The sequence below is a fragment of the Dasypus novemcinctus genome, chromosome 15, assembly GCF_030445035.2.
Source record: "Dasypus novemcinctus isolate mDasNov1 chromosome 15, mDasNov1.1.hap2, whole genome shotgun sequence".
In the NCBI taxonomy this organism is placed as follows: Eukaryota; Metazoa; Chordata; class Mammalia; order Cingulata; family Dasypodidae; genus Dasypus; species Dasypus novemcinctus.
Genome location: NC_080687.1, coordinates 6,265,421 through 6,287,951, shown reverse-complemented (window position 1 = coordinate 6,287,951; position 22,531 = coordinate 6,265,421). Strand labels below are relative to the sequence as shown.

Here is a 22,531-nt window from a genome sequence, read left to right as displayed (position 1 = left end):
CATGAAAGGAAGATACATAAGGAAGCACGGAATTGGGAGACTCTGCCTGTTTGGGAACCAATGCAAAACAAAACAAAACCGCAGAGGGGCACATTGAGTCCGCACCTTGAGGAGGGGTATCGACTATTCAGGGACAGAAGCGTCGTTCAGAGACGAGGAGCCGGTGGGCACGTCTGCCAGCTCCACGCTCACGGGCCTGTGTGCGGGTGCCTCGTCCAGGCCAACCACCGCCTTCCAGCTGAGCTTATGCTCTCCTTCAACAGATGAGGAAACCGAGGCACAGAAACATTAGGTAAAAACGCCGTGGCCACCAGGGTGGCTGGGGCAGCCGTCCTGGAGCCCGGGCCTGCAGGCACGGCAGACGGGCCGACGGCACTTTGGGCTGGAAACAGAACCCTCTGCCCGCAGCCTGTGCCGCTCCTTCACCCGGGATTCCTTTCCCCGCGGAAGCCTCCCATGGGCCCGCGTGGGTCTTAGCACTTCTGCCGCCTGCACTTCAGCAGCAGCAGTGCTGCGGATGGAACCTGCTGCCTCCTTGGCAGCCCGATTCCTTGAGGAAACCTCAAATCACATGGCACCCAGCAGCACGCCTCCAAGCTCCCCCCGCCCAGCCCTCCCGCGGGCACCGCGGCTCCTCGATCTCCACGTAAACAGCACCCCGCAGCCAGGGAGGAGGGCTGTTTATTATTTTTGATCCTGTTTGGCTTCTGGCAAAGTTTCACCAGCAGTAGAAGTTGGCAGAAGCTGGGAATTTTCTTCTGACCGGTTACTGTGCTCTAGCTCCAAGGGCAGGGCACAGCCGCGACAATTAGGGCTCTGTGGGCCTCGGGCCTGGCTGAGGTCAGCGCTGCAAAATATGGAAAATAAAAAAACCCCCGAAATGGAGAGCCTTGTGGACGGCCCGCTCGGGCCGGGTGTCCCCGCTCCTGCCCCCCTCTCCGAAGGGCCTGCCATGGACATGCTGGGGTCATGTCGCGCCAGGGGCGCTGCCAGCCCGGGGAGAATTGGGGGGCGGGGTACGGAGGCTCTCCCCCACCCCCACCCAGCCCTTTCCAGAAAGGACGGGAAGGAAATTGGGGAAGCAGGCTGGGTGTGGGGGGCTCTGTCCTTGCCCCTCTACCTGACGGTGCTGACGCCCAAGGCCCAGTGCTGCGTCCCTGGCGTGTGCCCTGGACGGGGTGTCCTTGCTAAGGCGCGGCAGCCCTCCAGAGGGCAGCGGGAGGGGACGGCCACGCAGCTTGCTGTGGGCTCTGGTGGCACGAGGAGGCGCCTCGACGACTTGAGGGGCTGGGGGTGTCAGGCAACCAGTCTATGAGGGTGGAAAACTAAAGCCGCAAGCCCGAGGCTGACGGGGCTGCCCCAGGGCGATCACATGGGGCCCTAGATCACACGGCACTGAGCTCTAAGCACAGCTCTGCCACCTGGCTGTGTGACCTCGGGGACATCATTTAACTCTCTGTGCCTTTGTTCGCTCATCTGGAAAATGGACCTATGTTGACGGGCAGGTTAGGCTGTCGTGGAAGCCGAAAGAGTCACTGATCGCCTATTGAAGGCCAGGACTCAGGAATATTTTTGAGAAGGAAAAAGGTTTATTACAACTGGCCAGGCCTGGGGACTCCTGTCCAAAACCTGAGCCCCAAATAGGACTTTTGGGTCCCTTTTAGACGAATAGGACTTTTGGGTCCCTTTTAGACGAATAGGGTTTTTGGGTCCCTTTTATACAGAGGATGTAGGAGTGGAGAGTCAAATGGTGCTTTTATGCAAAAGGACTTGCTTTGTTAGTTTCTAGGAGTTTTAGGTGCTTGAGTACCAGATAAGCTTGAATTAACAAACACCGCACAGCCCAGGTAAGCTTGAATGAACACCCTGAGTCCTCCCTGAATGTCCAAAGCCTGCAGAGCCGAGCTCACCTAACTGGCTTTCGAGAACCAGGCAGGCTGGAGCGGTCGCCGTGGTTACGAGGAGGGGTGCGGGTCCCACTGTCTGCATGCACACGTGGCTTATGCTGTGATCTTAGGTTTTAGCAGGTTTACATGCACAGTCCCCCCGGCCCACAGCAAGGTGGGCCCTTCTGTGTTTATTTTCCAGAAGAGGAAACCTCCCTCTCGGGTCTTTGTGAAAAACAAATGAAGTAACAACCCGTGTAGTGTTTAAAACTGTCTCTACTCCGTCACAGTACGCCCTCCGTAGGGCAAATACAGGTATAGCGTTACTATGTTTATTTATAAAGTATGGCAAACCTGCCTCGGAAGCTAAAAATATGGAGTAAAAGTTACACCGTCCAAGTACCAATCCTCAGATGCAGGTATTTCACGCCAATGTAACACGCTTCAGTGACCACTGCCGGCAGCCTGCCCCCCACCCCGCCCCCTGGGCGCCCCAGCACCCTGCGCTCTCCCGGCCCCCTCGGGCAGCCGCGCAGACGCCCGCGGCCCGGAGCACGCACGGCAAGCTGAAAGGAGCGTGTTGCCACTACACGGCACTCCTGGCACTGCGGGACAGCCCACGGCCTCCAGGGCTGGGGTAGAGGCCGCGGCTGCCAGGCCAGCACCGCACGGGGACGCCAAGAGGGCTCCCAGCGGCGGCAGGGGGTCGAGAGGAGCCTTGTGGGGAAGAGGGACATGGAGTGGCCTCGTCAGAAACGGCACGGGCGAGCTGGGGGCGAGGAGACCGCTCCACCCCGGGTGGACGGGGCAGGAGCTGCGCTCCAGGGCCATGTCTCTTCCACGGCCAGGTTAATGTTTGACAGTCACAGCTGCTCACGGCCAAGTTTCCTTATTACAGCAAACAAGTCTGTGCTTTGCTCAAGAGCCCACTCGGACGAACGTGCTTGTACAGAGGACGACAAAACGAAGTGAAAAGCCATCTCCAAAGGAGGGATTCAGAGAACGGGACTGAACACGTCAGAGTCGGAAAAACCGCAAACGCACCTGTCGGGGCCTCCCAAAGACAGGCTCTGGGGCCAAAGCTTCCCAATCCAGGAGTACGACACAGCCTTACACATGTCCTCAAACACGTGGGGCTGCTCGGCAGGGGGTCCTGCCACCAAGCAGGCGCCTTCCCACCGCAGGCGTCGAGTGTCAGCCTACGGGACGGGACTTCTGCCAGGGCCACGGGGAACGCCTGAAATGACGACGCAGGGCGCCTGCACCGACCCATGTTTCCTTCCCTTTGTGGGGGATCCTCTAAATGGGGGGTGGGGGATAAGTGTACCTACATTCCACAATATAAAGGAAGAAAAAGACTCCATAATGTTCATTTGTCAAGATTTTAATCCATTCAATCTAAGAACAAATTGCAACAGACGACAGGGATTTTATCCATGCACTCCTTCGCGGCCGAGAGATCCAGCAAACACGAAGGATGTTCCTCAGTTAAAAGGCCCTGAATCCTTGGAGGAAATGCACGATGAAGGCTTCTTTGGCAATTTGTTTGCATGGGTGTGCGCAACGGAGGACTTCATTTTTAAGTTGTCAACTGGGCATTCGAAAAGTTTGCATTTTCCATCTTTTTCTATCGTCTGCTCTACCCAAAGGCATGTAAACCTTCAAAGCTTCCATAAAATTACAAAAATCCCATCATTAACTTATCAGATCAGAAAATCACGACAACTGGGAGGGGGTATAGTTCAGATCAGTTTTTTTCAAATCTTCTTTTATGCTTTAAATCCACTTGCTTTCAGTCTGTGATGATCTTTCCTCTGCTGAAAGGGGGAGGACAGTGATATCTATCTCCAACGTTTGTTCTAAGTAAAATATTAAATAGGAAAATATGCAAGCAGTATCAACCACAGGGCTTGCTAAGCACGGGCATGCCAGAAAAATTATTTTCCCCTCTTTTTCTGTGTGACAAATAAAACTGGCAAAAGAAAATAAACCTCGGGCCCACCCACTGCGTCAGCACGCGCTGTCATCTTGAGGCCGCGCTCCATGACTACTGGCGCTCTAGACTTGGCAAGACACGCGACCGGCTTTCTGGAACGTCGGTTAGGAATGCTCGGTTTACCACTCACATCCAAGAGGAAATTTCGGTCCGGAAGACTTAGGCAACTTAGTCATGGTCACCCCGAATTTACGTTTGGTGGCGTCCCCGCTGCAGACACTGCACGGCAGGAGACGCACAGTGATTCTGGATTGCTGAGAAAATAGGGCCGTAAAGCAGATATCTGGATTCTGAGGAGTACCGTGCACACCAAATGTGGCGCTGACCGCTCTTAGTGACGCGGCTGCGGGCCCTGCCCCACTCACGCGCGGGGGACCTGCCCGTCGTCCACCACGGAGCGTCGCGGCAGCACAGCACTGCTGGCCTCTCTCAGCTTCGGCGACCCCCATCAAGGGGGTCCAAAGGCTGTGGCCTCTCCCTGCCGGGAACTCTCCCTCTTAGGGCTGGAGGACTGCGAGCAGCGGCGCTGCTACTACCTGAAGCCTGGCCCAAACCCACCACCTGAGGTCGGTTCCAGGCAATGGAGAGAGAAAAACTGCTACGTATAAGAAACCGCGACTGGGGAAGGTGAAGGCTTTCATGACTGCTTGAGAGAAAATCCTTTTGCATTTCAAATTTTGTGGCTGACACTTTTTGAGGCCACTGGAGTGTGTGGTGGAATGCATGCCTGCTTCAGTAAATCTGGTGTAGAACACCCGTAGTTCACTCTTCCTGTCCTGAGACCGTGCCTTGAGGGCCCCAAGGACGTGGGTGCTGGTTTAACGGATATTTTCTCTTATACACGTGCCAGGCGCTGTATTCCGTGTTGAATTATATTCTCTCATTTAATCCTGGCAACAACAGGGAACTGAAGGCTAGAAATGTTAAGTGAATTGGCCAAGGTCACTCCACTAGAGCTGGAGTTCGAATTCAAGCTGCCTGGCTCCAAAGTCTTCCAATTCTTCCAAATGGTATATGTAGAAACTTTGGAGTTTGGGTTGAATGGACAGTGTTCCTGTTCCATGGGGCAGTTGAAATGAGAAGAAAGTGTTTCTTGAAATTCAACCAGCATGTTTAAATTACTTGCTGCTAAAGACCAACACAGGTTTCAAAATCCTGTCAACGGAATAACTCTTGGAAGACTATCACAGCAGATGGCACGGAGCAAACCGCATCCGTCTCCGCTCCATGCCATCACTTCACCAGCTGCCCAGCAATCCCCACAGACAGGCTGCCATGGCCCGAGATAGCCACAGCCGTCCAGAAGGGGAGTGACATCCTGCCCTGTTAGGCCGGGCCGCCGAGGAGCTCGGTCAGTGGAATTCCTTTGCAGTCTTCCTTCAAGATATGCTGCAAGACTGATTTCCCTCCGTTCTTGCCAAAAATTTTTTACCCTTCCTTTCTCTAGGCAACCAGTAATCAGAATGTCTATGTAGCTCTATCTGCTTTCAACCTTCCTCCTAAACAGCAGGTAGAACGAGAGGCTAATGTTCCGAGGATCTGAATTTGCAGGGAAGGGGGATTAGCACGTATTCTTACCCAAAAGAGGCCAAAAAGACACGTGAAGGCATTTCAGTTAGGGAGGACCTGTAGACACGCGCGTTGGCTCAGTGAGGGCAGGTATGTGACTGAATAATTTCCTTCTCTATTTTGAGAAATATTTAGTGAGTAACATGTCCCTCACAGCATCTGGGAGAGAGTCATTTTATTAAGAACTGTAGACTTACTTGCTTGGGGATGGTTGGAAAATCATGATGCTTGACTTTGTGAATCTTATTATTATTTCTTGTAGTACTTTTAAATATCATGAATAATTCCAGGGCAGTAAAACCCTCAGAGTAAAACATGGATGTTACGACTGTACAAATTTTTTCTAGAGTGTCACTTGGAGAATACAAATGTATGTGAAACGTTCCTGTTTACTTAGAGAGACTGACTCTTGATCGAATTTCTTCCCCTCCACACATAGGGTTCTCAAAATCAACCAGCAAGAGGAAGGTGGAATGCAGGGAGAGAGAGCGCCTTCTCAGTTCAAAAGACTGACGTGTAAATTAGGGGCACCCCAACTGCAAGTTCCTCTAGTCTCTGCCTCTCTCTCCCCTATACTCGTTCACCCCATCTTTCAGTCCAGGGCTGCGAAGGCAGGGCGACACAGAGCAGGGGTAGCTGAGTGCACTCTGTCTCTGTCGGACAGGTACAATTGTCAGCATTCCTGTGGCTTATTCCTGGGACTTATTTGGGGTTTACTTCCATTCATTTCCTTTTTCTGACCAAAGTGCCCCATTTAAATTCCCTTAGATCCCAAGCTTCTCAAAAAGAGAAGTCGTGGCATTTCAACCACCAGTCAATTTTCACAGCAACCTGTGTGTCACCACACCAGGCCACCTAACGTCACAGCCCCGTGTTTGGGCGAGCCAGCGCAGCTGATTCCTCACAGCGTCCGCGGATGCTGCTGAACACATCGTGGATTTCCCTCAAAAAGCATCGCTCATCGTGCAAATGCTAATGGGTTCTCTCCTGCCAGCAGCGGGAAAATACCTTCAGAAAGGGCTCGCGGGCTTCCGGGGGAAACTTGAGTTGCTTGAACAACTCAACCACAAGATTTTACTAGTTGAAGTGATCGAGCAGTTCACTTTATTCTGTCCTACGGAGAGAGGTTTTATATAACCAAAAACAGTTTGGGACCCTGAAGTCAGAAATTGCCCCGAGCTATGCATGACAGGCCAGCGTCAGCGGCCCCGGCCCTGCCTCCCCGATGGCCAGCCAGGAGAACCTTGACCTCCGGAGGAGTTTCCTGCTTTCTTCCTGAGGGCGGAAGCACCACTTCCCAGCTGGGATGGAATATCCTGAGTTGGTGGCAGTAACGTCAGCCCCTTTCGGGACTCACCCAGGGCCCCAGACCAGCCACGGAGCAGGCAAACCCGAGCCCGAGGACGCAGTCACCTCTTGAGTTTGGCCCTCCAGCGCCTGCCCCGGAGAGCTCCTGGAGCCTGGATGCGTCCCACTTATGGTTCTAATCATTAGCTCGGCCAGTCCAGCTGTCCCTTCAGATTTCAGCCCTGCCAATGTGGAGGTGCCACTTAACGAGGTGAGAACCTCTGTTTCGTTGTCTAATTTCATTAAAAAACGTCATCCTGACTGCAGCCAGTTGATTTTTAAAGTATATGGAACTTCCTTTATTTGAAAACACGGAACACTTGCCACCTTACTCTCCAAAACAGAAATTCAAGCAATCTTCTGCCCAATCCAGGCACGAAACAGATTCAAGGAGAGTTATCGACATTAACTGTAGGCCACGTGGTGGCCGAAAGGAGCATTTCCAAACTGCGTTCCTCAGGGAATGATGGTTTTGCAAGATGACACTTCCTGGTATCCGCTGAAAAATGATTTCATGGTCAAACATACTTGTTTAAGCAAAATTCAACTAGTTTCTGCAGAATTTCTCTGAGCTTCTCATAAGTGTGAATTTCTAAGAAGGAAAGTATTTTCCAAAATTAACCTCAGAAACATTATCTCCTGAGTAACTTAGATCTAATGAGGCTGGTGCTTTGAGAAGCAGACTTGGAGTACTTGGCACTTGATAATCTCCAGGTTATTTCTAAATTAATCCACAGAATCAGGGGCAGCATACCTAAACCTCCTTGTTTGAACCCACTCCATCCCACCCTGAAATACTTTTACTGAATTATAATTTGTAATTACTCCTCCACTTCCACTGCAGGATGCTATAAGAAACAATCACGAGACCTCCTACTGAATTTAATGAAGGAATATTTGAAAGCACCATGCAGTAGAGCTTGCAGTGTTCCTTTTATGAGATATGTATGAGAAATTGCTTTCACATACCAAGTTCTTACGGAGAAATTTCTCCCAAATTTTGAGTCCCGGGAGAAGCTATGCTGGTATGTTTTCACCTTATCGACATACTAAATCTGTGTTTTCCTCTTGGCTTAGACTAGGGAAACTCAAGTCAAATTAGCAGCCCACTTTAAAAAATTACCCAGGGCCTTTCACTTTACATCACCTTTCAATGAAATATCTCTGTTTTGTTTGTTTTTTAATCTTTGATCTACATTTTTTTTCATCAGATTTATTTTTTTTATCATCTTATTGAATCATATATTTTTCTATAAACCACTTCAAAACCTTTAGGTAATGAGGTAGAATGAAATTAATACATGCTGTCTTTCCCCGTATCAGAATATTCAGATTGTCCCTGGAAAGAAAGCAAACAATTTTTTTATGATCCTAATTCCATTCCAGTTCATGATAGGGTTCTTCTAATTTCTCTTACCTTTTACCTTCCTTTTTAGTCTTACCACTTTGTTCTCAAGCTAACGAAGCGCAGAGACAGAGGATGTGCATAAGTGACCTGTCTCCCTCAAAAAACTCTTTATTTCCCTTTATATAAGAGGTTTACCAAAACCCAAGTCACATTTTCTCCCTCTCTAAATTTGTTTTGGGTCAATTGACATTTCTCAGATCCCCATTGATGATTGTTTTGTTGTTGTTTTTTCATGTTAACATAAATGTTTATTAAAAAATAAGTACAATGTCCAAAAGTATCTAGTGAATACATTTGGGGAGGGGTGGTACTGGAGTTCTCTCTATGGTTTTTTGTTTTTGTTGTTGTTTTTTAAATATATTTTTTATTTATTTTTAAAAAATACTTAGATTACATAAAATGTTATGGTGATGATTTGTTTTGTAACTTCTTGCCCTGGTGTGTCTTCTGTGAACCCCAAAATTATGCTCTGAAAGCTAACCCATTACACTAACCCTAAACGTAGTCTAAATGGGCCCTTCTGATTTAGTGTCAGGTAAGGGACATTGATTAGATCACTTGATTAGATTGCTTTTGATTGCACTACCTCAGTGAGGCCTGACTTGGGTTGGATCTCTGCCCTCTGGCCGAGTCTTATATAAACTAAGAACACACAGAAAAAAGGAAGCTACCGTTTTGATGGTGCTGTGTGAGAGAAGACTCGAGGACTGCTAGCAGTCAAAGCCAAAGCACGAAGTCTCAAGAGGCTGGGCCTGTGGAGAGTTCAAGGCTGAGGAGATGAACCACATGCCTGATCACCCACAGCTGGGCTCAGGGAGAAGGCGGCGTAGCCGAGGCTGAGAGGGGAGGACTGGAAAGAGTTGAGTTCCGTGCCTGAACTCTGGGAGATGGTGAGCCTTGAGGGAGATGTGAGCCTTGAGGGAAGGCAGGGACCTTGGCAGAGACCTGCGCCATCTTGCCTTGCCGCAGAGCAGGTGGTCAGGATCACCAGGGCCTGCCTTCGGTGAGAAAGCGTCTCTGATGGTGTCTTGATTTGGACAGTTTTACAACCTCAGAATTGTAAGGTTTTCCCCTAATAAATTTCCCATTAGAAAAGCCAACCCATTTCTGGCACTTTGCATTGGCTGCCTTTGGCAAACTAATACGGAAATTGGCACCAGGGGAGTGGGGGTGCTCCCTGCAAGTACCAAAATGCCGGAACAGTTTTACCAAAGGGAGAGGGGCAGATTCTGGAGGGATCGTGAGGTGCTTGATAGAAAAGGCCTGGATGCTTTGAAGAGACTGTTGGTGGGGATACAGACCCTGAGGTTAGTTCTGGTAAGGACTTTGACAGAAATGCTCGCTGGGAAGAAAGTGATCCTTGCTTTAAAGTTGCAGAAAACTTGGAAAAATTGACTCCTGATGTTGGATGGAAGGCAGAATTTGAAAGTGATGGGCTTGGACATTTCGCTGAGATTTCCAAACTTAATATAGAAGATGTGACCTGGCTTTGAAATGCAAGAGGAGAGAGAGAAGCTTAGAACTGAACTCTTGGGTACAAAGAAACCAGAAATTGATGATTTGGGAAATGATGAGCTTCTGGAAAACAAGTCCCCAGAGAGCAGTCACTTGCCACGTGAGGGTTTAACTGAACAGGGAACCGGGCAGTCATTTCCACGCAGGTCAGGACTAGAAATGCGGTGATCTAGGACTTCATGCAAAGCCAACGAGCTATGAGTGAGATCTGCATGAACAAACCCACTATCGGTGTGTGCTGTAAAGGACAGGGAGGGGCAGACTGACAGAGAAACCGCTTCAAGGGCACAATCGTGGAAACTGAGGTCTGGACTGAAGACATCTTCTCGGGCCGAGAGAGGGACCCCACCGATGCGTGTGGAAGGGTGAGTTTGCCCCTGCTTTGGAGGAGGCGGCCTTCCCTGGTGGTTGGGGGGACTAAGGTCACCACCCCACTGTTCTGAGGGTGCGCGTGCCAGGGATTAGGGAGGACGTTGCCACCACCTCACACTACCAAGAGAGTGGAGACTGTGCTCGGAGATTAGGGAAAGCGTGACCGTCACCCTAATTTTCTGGATGGTAAGGTCCAGAGCTAGACCAGCACCCAGTTGTTTGAAGAGGGTGGAACCGAGAAGATGGCCACTGGGCAAGCCTGTGGAGGGTGTGGGCCCCTGTGAGGCCCCAGCAGAAGAAAACTTCATTCTACAGATGACCTCAGACTTTGAATCTAGTGGAGTAGGCCCTGCAGGTTTCTAGAACCGTGTCCTCCCGGTGACGCCTGTTTTCCTTCCAGTTTCCCCTTAAGGCAATGGAAGTGTCTATTCTATATCTGTCACTCCTTTGTATACTGGAAGCAGATAATTTGTTTTGTAAGATTCACAGGTCTATAACCAGAGGGGAATTTTGACCCAAGACCAATTGCATGCCTATAACTGATTTTGATTTGATTTCGTACTTAGCATTGCTACTGAGATGGTTTAAGCCTTTTTGAAATATTGTGATGTACTGAATGTTTTTTCTGTGAATGTTTTTATGTGTATTTTGGGGGTCCAGAGGGTAGAATATCCTGGTTTGTGGACCCCATAAAAGCTCTGAAGCTAACCTGCTCCTGGGCCTGTAAAAACAGTGTAGATGGGGCCTCTAGTTTGATTCAGTCAAGGAATCTTGACGAGATCACTTGATTAGATCACTTTTGATTGCACGGAATCAGTGCTTAGAGCTCTGCCCTCTTGCTGGGTCTTATCTAAATGGAGAACACACAGAGAAGAGGAAGCCACCATTCTGATGGTGCTGTGTGAGAGAGGACGGGAGGGTCAACTAGCAGCCAAAGCTGAGGCACGAGGCCTCCAGAGGCTGGGCCCACGGAGCAGCTCAAGGCTGAGGGGACGAGCCACGTGCCTGATCACCCACAGCTGGGCTCAGGGAGAAGACGGTGCAGCCGAAGCCGGGAGGGGAGGACTAGAAAGAGATGAGCCCCGTGCCTGAGCTCTGGGAGACGGTGAGCCTTGAGGAGGCAGCGACCTCGCAGACACCTGCCGCCATCTTGTCGTGCCACACGGCGGGTGGCCAGGATCCCCAGGGCCTGCCTCTGGTGAGAAAGCATCTCTGACGGTGTCTTGATTTGGACATTATTACAACCCCTGAACTGTAAGATTTTCCTCTAATAAATTCCCCATTAGAAAAGCCAACCCGTTTCTGGTACTTTGCATTGGCCACCTTTGGCAAGCTAATATATTTGTGCTTCTAAATCGTCAAGGATTAAGTTGGAAGAAAATGAGAAATCTTGCAATAAAAGCATTGACCACCGTCCAGGATTTACTGAGAATTAAAGCACTGATTAGAGAGTGAAATAGATATTAGAAAAGTGGATTTCCATTTACTTAAGTTAATGTCAAAGAGCTTGGATTTGGCAACCGCCTGCATCTGGAATGTGTGTTTATAAAATCAGAGCTAATAAAGGCAGGGATGTGTCGCTCCAGAAGTCACTTGGCTAAAGCTGAACTTCATACGGGAGCAAGCATCACTGATGCGAAACTGTCACACACGCACAAGCATATCGCTTACTTGCCACCTTCCCTCTAGTCTTTGTTTCTGGGTCACCACAGTTTTTCTTTGCAAGACTTCTACAAAAGCTACTCAAAGCTAGTTGACTTAACTCACTTCATGGCTTTTCCTCTAGCTTTGGCTTAAACAGTCTCCACTATGTACACGGGCACTGAGCAGAAGAGGCTCTGGTTCCTGGGCTGTGAACCTGTGATGTGGCTACTCTGCTGCGTGGAAAAGAACTTGAGCAATCCACGAGTGAGGCTTCCCACCCTGACTGTGGTTCCATCCCTCCGGCGGCCAGGGCTTCCTCTGTGAAAAGTAGGATAAGAAGTCCTAAGCACAGAGAAAGGGCAATCCCCAAAAACCAAATGCCTGTTTAACTCAGACTGGCACTGCCCAGCTGGTGTGGTCTCAGGCCACCGCTTGGATCGGGCAAATTCCCAAGATGCCATTTGATGGAGTCATGAGGCGGGGACATCACGTGTGCCCACTCGCCTTCCCTGGGGACAGAGAAGAGGCCATTTATTCCATCCACTCCAGCTTCAGCCTGGGTGCTCTCTCTGTTTAAAAATACTCTCCGGATGACAGCCAATGAAAATGCGAGTCCACGTTCCCTACTTCCCTCAGTAGTGCAAGGCTTTGCGCGTAGGACATTCTCTACTGAGCTCTCACTGAGAAGACCCGGGTTCCCCGCCGGGCCTTGCCCAGCCCCACATCTTCCCAACAGGCCAGGCCGGCAGCAGCTGCACTGGCCTCCTGGGAAAGCAAGGTTTCCACCAGCTTCTATTGAACTTGTAGGTTCTATTGACATGTAAAGAGTCTGAAAGACTTGCCTTCCTAAAGTTCTATTAACTGATAGGAAGAGTCAAACAGGTCTCCAAGAGGCCTGTCCAGGCCGATACTGAACGACATAATAAGCAAAATGCACATTATAAATGTCTTTCTCTCGAGGCAATACCTGTGGTCAGAGAATGCTAGAATTTTGGAGATGCTGGGGACTTTTGAGATTATCAAACCCTTTATCCAAACCCTTAAAGAAGGGAAAAAGTATCACAGAAATTGTGATATGGCCCAGATTACAAAATTTGCTTAGTGTCAGAGATTGAGCTAAAATCTGACTTCCACTTAACCACGCTCTGGAAAAGTCCTAGAAAAACAAGCCATTGGTTTGTTCTCCGTTACAAAACTGCTGCTGCCTTTCGCTTCTATTACCTTAGGTTTAAGTTTCCCTGCGCTCTACTGTGTTGGGCAGGCACTTCCCGACTGAGCTACAGAATTACAGAACTTAGGGCCCAGGACAAACCTCCACAACCACTGCCCTCACCCCTTCATCTTCTCATCAAGAAATGAAGGCTCAGAGAAGATGGGAAACTTGCCACATAAATGAGTGGGAGGGTTTCCACATGGAGTCTGGACCACTGAGCTCCTTTTCCTGGTTCCAGACACTGTAGTGCCATCTGGTCTATACCGTGCTGTTTTTTAAACTTTAAAAGTGTAACAGCCTGGGAAGCGGATTTGGCTAAACAGATAGAGCACCCACCTACCACACAAGAGGTCCAGCATTCAAACCCAGGGCCTCCTTGACCCATGTGGAGCTGGCCCACGTGCAGTGCTGATGCACGCAAGGAGTGCCCTCCCATGCAGGGGTGTCCCCCACGTAGGGGAGTCCCATGTGCAAGGAGTGTGCCCCGTAAGGAGAGCTGTCCCATGTGAAAAAAGTGCAGCCTGCCCAGGAATGGTGCCGCACAGACGGAGAACTGATGCAGCAAGAAACACAGATTCCCGGTGCTGCTGACAAGAATGGAAGCGGAAACAGAAGAACACACAGTGAATGGACACAGAGAGCAGACAACGGGGGGGGGGGGGGGGGGGGGGAGAAATAAATAAATAAATCTATAAAAAAGAAAAAAAAGTTCAGCAGCACGGCCTTTCACAAAGCAAAAGGTCACACTCATGTATCTGCCTTGGTCTGGAGCGCCCCAAGGCGCACGCGCAGGGATGCAGACTTTAGCGCACGGCGCGCCCCTACACCATGGGAAAGCACGTCAAGACGGAGAAAGCCAGTTCTCCCCTCCCTCAGCCTAACGTGCTCTTTGTCCAGTTCCTCAGCATCCTCTATCATGTCCGAACTAGCGCTGGCCTGTGAGGGAAGTGAAGACCAGTATTCCTTCTATTCTCTTTCCTACAACACATTTCCTATTGATTCAGGCAAGGATGGGGCAGGGTTGATGGGTCATAGGACTTACGGTCAACTTCCCCTCTCCATCAACCCCGGATTTTGAGCGCCTCCTCCCTTTCCATGGGACATACAACTCCTGGCCTGAGCACAAGGCGAGGGCGCAGGGCGCCTGTCTGTCTTGGAGCACACCCTAAAATGAACAAGTTGAGATCCAGCCTGGGCCTGGGGACTCATTCTGATCCGATGCATCATCAGAGGCTCCCCTCCTCCTCCCCTCGCCCGTCCTCGCCACGGGGGCATCTGCTGTTGAGTCACGCCCCGCCTTCGGGAGCAGCTTCTGCACTGAGGTCAGCGGGGAGCAGCTGACACTTGTTTGTGCCATTCCAAACAGCCCAGAGATGAGTGTGAGCAGCGAGGCCCACATGGCAGGAGTGCACTAAGTGCCCCAAGAGATCCAAAGTGGACTCATGCAACCCATTTTACCGAGGGGGCTGTCAGTGAACTACAAAAACTGATGATATTCTTCATTTCATATACACTTGATAAACTTTAAACGGTTTTGGGCCACCAGTTAAACACCTGGCATCACGCACTATTGGGTCTCAGCTGTTGGAGGAGAATAAAACACATACCATTTGGTTCCACAAGAGGAAAACAGCCTGAGTGGAAACACCACACGAGTGACCAGTTCTGCCCTGTGATACAGCTCAGAGCTGAGACCTGAGCATAAGAGACGGATGGGTCTTTAGCATATTAAAGAATCCAAAAATCAATCATTACGTTAGCACTCAAAAAACAGAAGATGGGCTAGAGTAAGGGGAGCAGGAGCTCTAGAGTTTATTCAAATACCTGCTCCTTCTGTGTGGACCAGTTATTAAATGCTCTCGCCTGTTTTCTCACCTTTACAATGGGTATGGTCGTAGTCCTTAACTACAGACTTTTTTGATGGTAAAATAAATTGAAGTATATATAAAGCTCCCAGAACAGTGCCTAATACATGGTATATGCCCAGTCAGTCTTCTCTAATATCCCAGTAAACCATCTTCTTAAAAACCTCAACCCAATAAAATGGTTTCACGTCTGCTTTTTCACTGTCTTAGTAGCAGGTTGCACGATATTAACAAATCACAATTTCCTCGTCACCTTAGAATCTTATTGCCTCCCTATGATCTCAATTGCCACTTTCCATTTTTCATTAGGCTTTCATTGTTCTCAAATATTCCATTGCCAACATAAAAAAGTGAGGATCCTCAAATTCTCTGATTTGGTAAAAACCGAAACCCAGATTCAGAGTACGTGCCCAGCTGAGGGAGAAGGCACTCTCAGTGGTAACGCATGGGCTCATTACTTCAAAACCTCTATGGGAAAAAAATAATGCATTCCAAAAAGATATATTTGTAAAATAAAATAAGTATTGTGAAGTCATCAAAAGAGATTTGCAAAGCGATTTTCAACTAGTCTCGTGCAGCTGTCCTCAGGCCAGGCACTCGACGGCACGCTGTGATCGACGACGGAGCATCACCCCACAGCCAGAGCCCCCGGCCACACGGATGGGGGTGCCTGGTCCAGCACCATCATCACAGACCCCCAGACTAAAATGGACCTGGTTTTCAGTCTCCACCTAACATATTTGAAAATCAAACCACAGGGACTACTTTTGTTTCTATTCAATGAGACTTGCACACAGAGTTTATGGAATGACATAATATCCTTCCGGAATCAGCCCGGTATGTACAGGATCCTTCACACATGGCCAGTTCCTGAACCTTTATAAACAAAACCTCATTTCCAAGGAAACAATCTCATCAAATGCTGCTCACTAGAATACATATTGTTCCTTTTGGATACCTTACAATAAGATTTTCGTGATTACAAACCCCAACTTCCCCTCCGAAATTCAATATCACCTTAAACTTTTTTTTCCCAAGCGGAAACTGTATTTTTGTAATGGCTCTAGCAATTCCTGGTAAAATCGTGTATCACCAATATAATAATTCAGTTATTTTTCAGCCCGGGTGTGGGTCGTCATTAACCGATTGTGTCCATGTGGACACTTGGGTGTCTTTGAAATGGGCCCCTCGGGGGCTTCTTAAGAATGTTCATTCTGCTTCTACGAACCTGTCCTAAGCTAAAGGGCAAGTTTTCAACTTTTTTTGGAAAATGGCTAGTTTTAGTGATTTCCAGCCTGCTGATGATTTTCGACAGAAAATGAAAGAGCACTGAGCAGTTTTCAATCAACAGCTCTCGCCTCTTCCTTAGGAAGCCAGGGCTTCTGGGAGTGGGCACAGGATTTGTTCTGAGGTTAGCAGACATAGTCATTCCAGAAAAACATCAATAAACCAGCACCAGCTACAGCTACAGCTACTGCTACTCACTTTAAATACACACAGCAGAGGGTCCTTCTGGTTGTCAGTCTGAAGATCTGACAAATACAATTCTTTCTTGTCTCCCTTCGCTCTAAGGGTATTTGAAATAGTCAGGACAGGGTAGACGTTGTAGTCTGGGCAGGTTAGAAATTGCTTTTTTTCCCCCTCTCCTAATTAAACAAACATTTTATTCATTAAATAAACACGTTTTAAATGTGAAAGGGTGTGAGGAATCTGCAGAAAATCAACAAAACACATGCCAGGAAATCTTTCTTATTTGTAGACATACACGTACATGCTGGAACTTTATGATTGGCCGTTCTGCCATGAACTTTTTTGGTGCACTTTTGGTTGAATTACGTAGCAGCTGAACGCCGTCAGGGTGTCCTGCCAACTGCCAGCCCAAAGTTACTTTTCAAAGTTAGTTCCGTGCACCGGGACATAGAAATCCGTGTCTTTGTAAAGTGAACACCAGAAGAAGAAACTGGGTTAGCACGAAACGGAGCCAAGAGCGGTCAGGCTGGGCGGCGGCGCGCGCCCCGGCCACTCACCTTGATGGATTTTGGTCACTAGCTGGTGGCGGGCAAGGATCCGGCTCATCCTGTAGGGAGAGCATCTTGCGGTCTGGTCAAATCGCAAGAAGATCTCCTGGCCCTCGGCGGACGCGGGGCTCAGGTAGTAGCAGCCGGGAGCCGCGCTCCGGGGCATCTGCCTCAACATCTCGGCGGGGCTGTGGAGCGCCGCCCCGGGCCGCCCTGCTGGCCGCGTCCGCGCGTCCCCAGCGCCAGCCCCGCAGCAGGCACCCGGCCGGGCAGCGCGCGGCCGACGGGAGCGCCAGGCCAGCAGGGCGCCCCGAGCCCCGGCTCGCAGCTCCAGCCCCCGGGCCCGCACGTGGCCTCGGGGAGCCAATCGGCGCGGGCAGGCCCAGGGGCTCTGCCCCCCGCAGCCCCACGCCCGCCCCGACGTGCGGCCCGCGGGGAGGCTGAGCGTGGGGGCGGGCGGCGCGCGGGGACACGCGCGGGGGAGGCCGGGGCGCTCAGCCCCTACGAGGGGGCTGCGGGGAAGGTGGCCGAGAAGCAGGGGCAGCTGCGTTAGAAAGGCATCACGCTGAGCTTTTTGCAGGGGAAGCCGGCTTCCCGCGCTTCCGCTCCAAGGGCGCACTCACTGCAGAGCGTCCTGCTGCTCTGGGACCCGGGCGAGGGCTCCTGGGGACCAGCCACAGGCAAAGGACAGAAGAGGCCCTTCTCAAGCCTCCACTCCCCTTCTAGGTTTCGGCTGCCCCAGTTTCTTTACTTTTTTCTTTTTCTTACATAAAACCACATTTTGGCTTATCTCCTTTCCGAGGTTTGTTCCCTTTGCCTGCATCAAGATGCACACACACCCAAATGCACACGATTATGATTGGATTCAGTACCCTCCTGGGCATCCCACTGCATAACCTACTTCTTTCACTTAATGATTAGAAACATTTTCTGCCAAAAAAAATGTCAAAGCAGAGGTTTGTAAGTCGGTGGCGGATAAATGGATTGGTCTGGTTCCCAGAGCTCAACTGCATGCTGCGAGGCTCTGTGCTCTGTGGTTCGCCACAGTCCCTGCCGCGCCCTACTGTCTCAGTTGCCATTTATAATTTCACTTGCGCTTTTTTTCAATGATAGCATGGAGAGCCAAGTGAACGAATCCCTCTCTCTATGTCTCTGCTTTATCCCCAGCTGACATCAGTCACTTCCCTTACTAGGTGGCACCCAGGTTGGGGATCCTCAGGCATGTTTTGTAAAGGCTTTAGAAAACATAGCATTATATGACTATCCCATCATTTATTTCAACAAGCCACTGGGGCTGGAGCAGGTTGTTTCCACTCTGTTGAAAATATCCTTACTATTAGAAGGAAACTCTTTTTGCATAAAGGTAAAGAGTAAATTCCTGTACTTCCTCAGTGTTTAAATCACCGAGAAGCAAAATACTGTGAGGCGTCCATCCCATTGAAAGCACTGAGCAAGAACCACCGTGGAGGACGTAAAGACCAGAGGCCGGCCCTGGCGCCCAGGCAGAGGAGCCAGCGGACGTTCACAGCACGCGCCTGTGCAAGGGCCTCCCAAGTGCTGCGTGAGTGTCAGTGTTTCGGATCAGGCTGGGCACAGCAGGCCGCACACACAGAGGTGGCTGGGGAGGGGCTTTAAAGGGGTGGATTCTGGCAGACAGAGGCTGGGGGGGCTTTGCAGGGCAGTGGATGCTCTTGTGCATCAAGAGGGGGGCTATTTCTGGGAACAGCCAGGAATTCCATTTAGCTAAAACGAGCGTACACGTGGGAATAAGTACAATCATTTTTCCTATCCTTCCTCTTTAATACTGTCTGATGGAAGAGCAAAAAAGCTCGTAGAAAACATGCTAGTGAGTTCTGAGCCTGGGCTGAGTAAGCTTTGGATAAAGGAGCTAGGGCCGAGTTGCTCTGATATTTGGCTGACTCTACTGAGAGCAGTCTGGCCTGGGATTATAGTCCAAATGATGAAAAACTCGCAATGAAAAGCTGGTAGGGCTTAAACTGGGGCCTCGGTTCTTGTGACGGTGACGCCGTAGCTGTGGACAGTCCCGCCGCCTTTCGCCGTGGAAATTTTGCTAGCCCTATCCTCGGAGCAGCTCAGCATGTGTAACTGCCCCACTATGGCAAGGAGCCAGGGCGCAGCACCAGAATGTTCTCCATTTTACAGCAAATGAGAGCCTCTTCCAAGGGACCCTGCAATAGCAGGCAAGCGCTGTGACCTTGAGGCAGCGCCATGGTAGGAAAAGAAAGGCGGGTCTCTCTCAATCATCCGTTTGTTGTCCCTTCTTAGCAGGCTTTGCTCAGCAGCTGTTCGTGGCATCCTTCGTGGAAGGTAAAAGGGGCCCAAGCTCTAGGGACTGTGGAATTTACTGTAAGAGGACTCAGCACTATGTTGCCATGTGAGATGCCTGCAGGGCCCGGCAGCCAGGCTCCACTAGCCGGCACTGGGGCCATCTGTTGGGGTGTCGTGTCACCCGCTTTGTGCCCGTGCGTTGGCCTGACCGTCGACGCTGGAGGACCCTGAGGTAAAACGCGGGTTCAAGGGAGACATCACTTTTCCATGGAAGACAAGTGGAGAGAGGGAGGAGAGAAAAGAAGAGCACAGAATTTGGGACTGTTGGATTTGTTCCAGGAAACCACGGAAAGGGAAAGAAAAGGCAGAAACGAATATGCCGCTGCTTTACGGCCTTGTGACTAGACTAGGAAAAGGACCTGCCATGCCCAGGGCCAGCCCTGCAAGCAGCCCATCGCTGGCTTGGCCGCACTGTTAAAATAATGGAATAATTCTTCCTGGGAAGCACCACAGTGTATCATGGCCAGGCTATTTTTAAAAATCCCTGATGCCTCCTTTTTGCATATTAATGAACTCATTGAAAGTCCGTGGGCAGTGTGTTCTGAAACCAGGAAGATCATAAATATTATTCTTTGATCTGTGTAAACAGAAGCACCAACACAAAGTGTGATATTTCACAGGAGATTGGCAACGAAGAACAAGAACTGATCTTAAATGAAGGGCAAAAAAAGAAAATGTCATTCCCTGATTAAAAGAAAGGCAACTCAGAATAAAGCCTATTTTCTTCTCTCTCATCAGTCTGTGTTTTAACAAGGAGATCTAGGAAGGACTGTTCACCCTCGCCCCTGCCTTCCCCTGTGATGGACGAGGTTCCGGGAGGTTTATTTTATGGTTCAAATAGTATAAAAAAATCCATGCAACTCCTCACAATGTTTTTACCATTTTGTACTTCCAAAGTACCGTATTTAAAGCAGGTAAAGTAATGTTCCTTCCTCATTAGCATGCCATTAATATGGCTTAGACTCAGGTGTTGCTAATGCTCTGAATCTTGATGTAGCCTTTTACTGAATTTTTTCACTTGGTCCCAGGGGTGGACTGACCATGGGGTGGGGCTCACTGTCATTTGTTCTAAATGGAGGTGTGAGAACCTGCTGAGAGCTGGCCCTGGGCTTGCTCTGCATCTCCTGGTGAGAGAGCTCTTGACCTGTCAGTGCTGGGGCCCTAAGGAACGGAGAGAGGGTGCAGACACACATGTGCATCTTCCAAGACCCATACTGTAGCTCTTCCTTCTGATTCCTTTAAAAGTGGGCGAGAGAGAAGAAGGCACCAGCATCGAGGATTCACCTCCTCCTCTCTCCCAGTTGATCTCCAAGAGCAATCTTCCCTCAGACTATTCCAGGGACAGAAGAATCAAAGACAGCAAGGTAGGGGGACAGGCCAGGGGGGTGGCAAGAATCTGATGGGGCAAGGACCTGACTGTGCCAGGCTGGTGCCACCTCCATGTTGTGCTTGGAACTAACCTCCCGGGCCACCCCCTGAGAGCCCCTCATTGATGGGTAAGGAAACTAAGGCTCGCCGAGATGGAACACAGCCCAGATCACTTGGGACCAAGTGCTGGCCCACTGCTCATCTCTAGGCTGACGAGCGCCTAATGGAGAAAACTGTGTCCCTTCAAAGGGTGCTGGAGAAACTGGATAAGGGAGCATTTTGGAAGAATATATGAAACATCATCTTAATCCTATTAAATTGTCTGTGATCTGGAATGTCTACATAGAAATATGGGTCTGGAATGGCTAAAATAAATACGGGTAAGGAGTAAATAAATATGGGCATAGAATGGATCATCCACCCGTGGTGGATCCAAATACAGTCAAAACAATGAAATCCTATCTCTAAACAAAACTTGGGGTGTTTAAAGTTCTCTTGCCTTTTGATAGATGTTCCTAGATTAGCGCTCTGTGGAATCCTGCACACACATGGCAGAAGGCGGGGAGTGCTTTTACAAAAGCCAGGAATGGCCCGCACATGCTCCTTCTGTCTGCTCCTCCTCCTTCCCACACATTCCAGCTTCCTGTCGGTCTGTTTTGAGGGTGCCAAGGTAGCTCTGCCAAGTAGGAAAACGTGTGAGATCTAAGTGGTAGGCGGAAAAAAAGAAGAACTGGATTGGAAGGCTGCTTTTGGAATTTCTTTTTTTTTTTTTTTTTGAGGTTTTTTTTAGTTTAATATAATTTTTTAAAGATACTTAGATTACATAAATGTTACATGAAAAATACAGGGGAGTCCCCCTCCCTACCTCTCCCACATTTTCCCACATTGACAAAATCCTTCATTAGTGTGGTACATTTACTACAATTGATGAGTGCATTTTGGAGCATTACCACTAAGCATGACTAGTTTACATTGTTGTTTACACTTTCTCCTGCTTTTATCCTTTTAGTTATCCTTAATTATAATCTTCATTTCTTCACAATTCTCCAAGCCACTCTCTCCCAACTTTTGGAATTTCTTGACCCCAGTGGTGGTGGGTTGATACCTAACCATTCTGTGGGCTTGAAGGCTCCATTTTTAAGGATTCCCACCAATTGATTGGTAACATGTGTGCCCAACTCTGGCCCAATCAGCCTTCCCAATACCCATGCACGTCGATGACCAATGACCGGTGCAGGCCAACCAGAGGTAGAAGTGTTCTCAGCCATGACCCAGGACCCTCCACGAAAGGTTTCAGACTGGATCCACTTGTGACCCAAACTCCCCAGCTCCCAACCACGTCTCCCATGCAGAGTCTGGATCCTGCTGCAAAGACTTGGGGCTGGTAATGAGAGTCCTTTATTTTGCCTCTCAGCCCTCCAGACCATCCTTGCCTTCACTTCACCTCCTGGGGCCTCTGGGTAGAGCATGCACTGGCCTTGGGCCAGGTGCTGGGAACCCAACCATCAGCTCCACCCATATGGGGGACAACCCACGTGGTGTGGCCTGTCCTGGGTTCGTTGCCTACATGGAATCCTCCCGACCACACCAGGATGCTTCCACATTTCTAAGTTCTTTCAAAGACCTGAAACTCTGGGAATCCCTACCCTTCAAACCCGTAAAGCTCAGCTGAAAACAGGTGCCTTCAGAAACATTTTTATGACAAATACAAATCCCCTGAGTATTAACGGTCACGTTAATACCTGCAAAGAGTCGTTATGTGGTGCATGAGTTAGCTTAGCCTGTGATGTGGTCATATGGAATCCAACTGTTCATGGCAACCATGACTTAAGGTTTTTACATGTTGAATTTGGAAGGGATTTTGTACACCTTCGAATCCAATCACTCAGCTCCTCTAGAATTTCCCTTGTCAGATCAGGTAATGTTCTACCACATTTATGGAGTACATTATCTCACATTGGGACTGTGGGCTGTTTATGAA

General features: G+C 49.5%; 1 protein-coding gene across 2 annotated transcripts in view; it reads right to left on the bottom strand.

Moving 5' to 3' along the window:
* Positions 1-22,531, bottom strand: part of STARD13 (StAR related lipid transfer domain containing 13) — a 205,160-nt gene that overhangs the window by 137,614 nt on the left and 45,015 nt on the right. Inside the window, exon 1 of one of the 2 annotated variants that reach the window (XM_004449661.4) lies at positions 16,843-17,119. The exons of the other annotated variant lie outside the window; for it this stretch is intronic. Coding sequence (XP_004449718.2) covers positions 16,843-17,011 — 169 coding nt within the window. The 5' untranslated portion in view covers positions 17,012-17,119. Of the gene's footprint in view, positions 1-16,842; positions 17,120-22,531 lie in introns of those variants that run through there. 2 annotated transcript variants of the gene reach the window in all.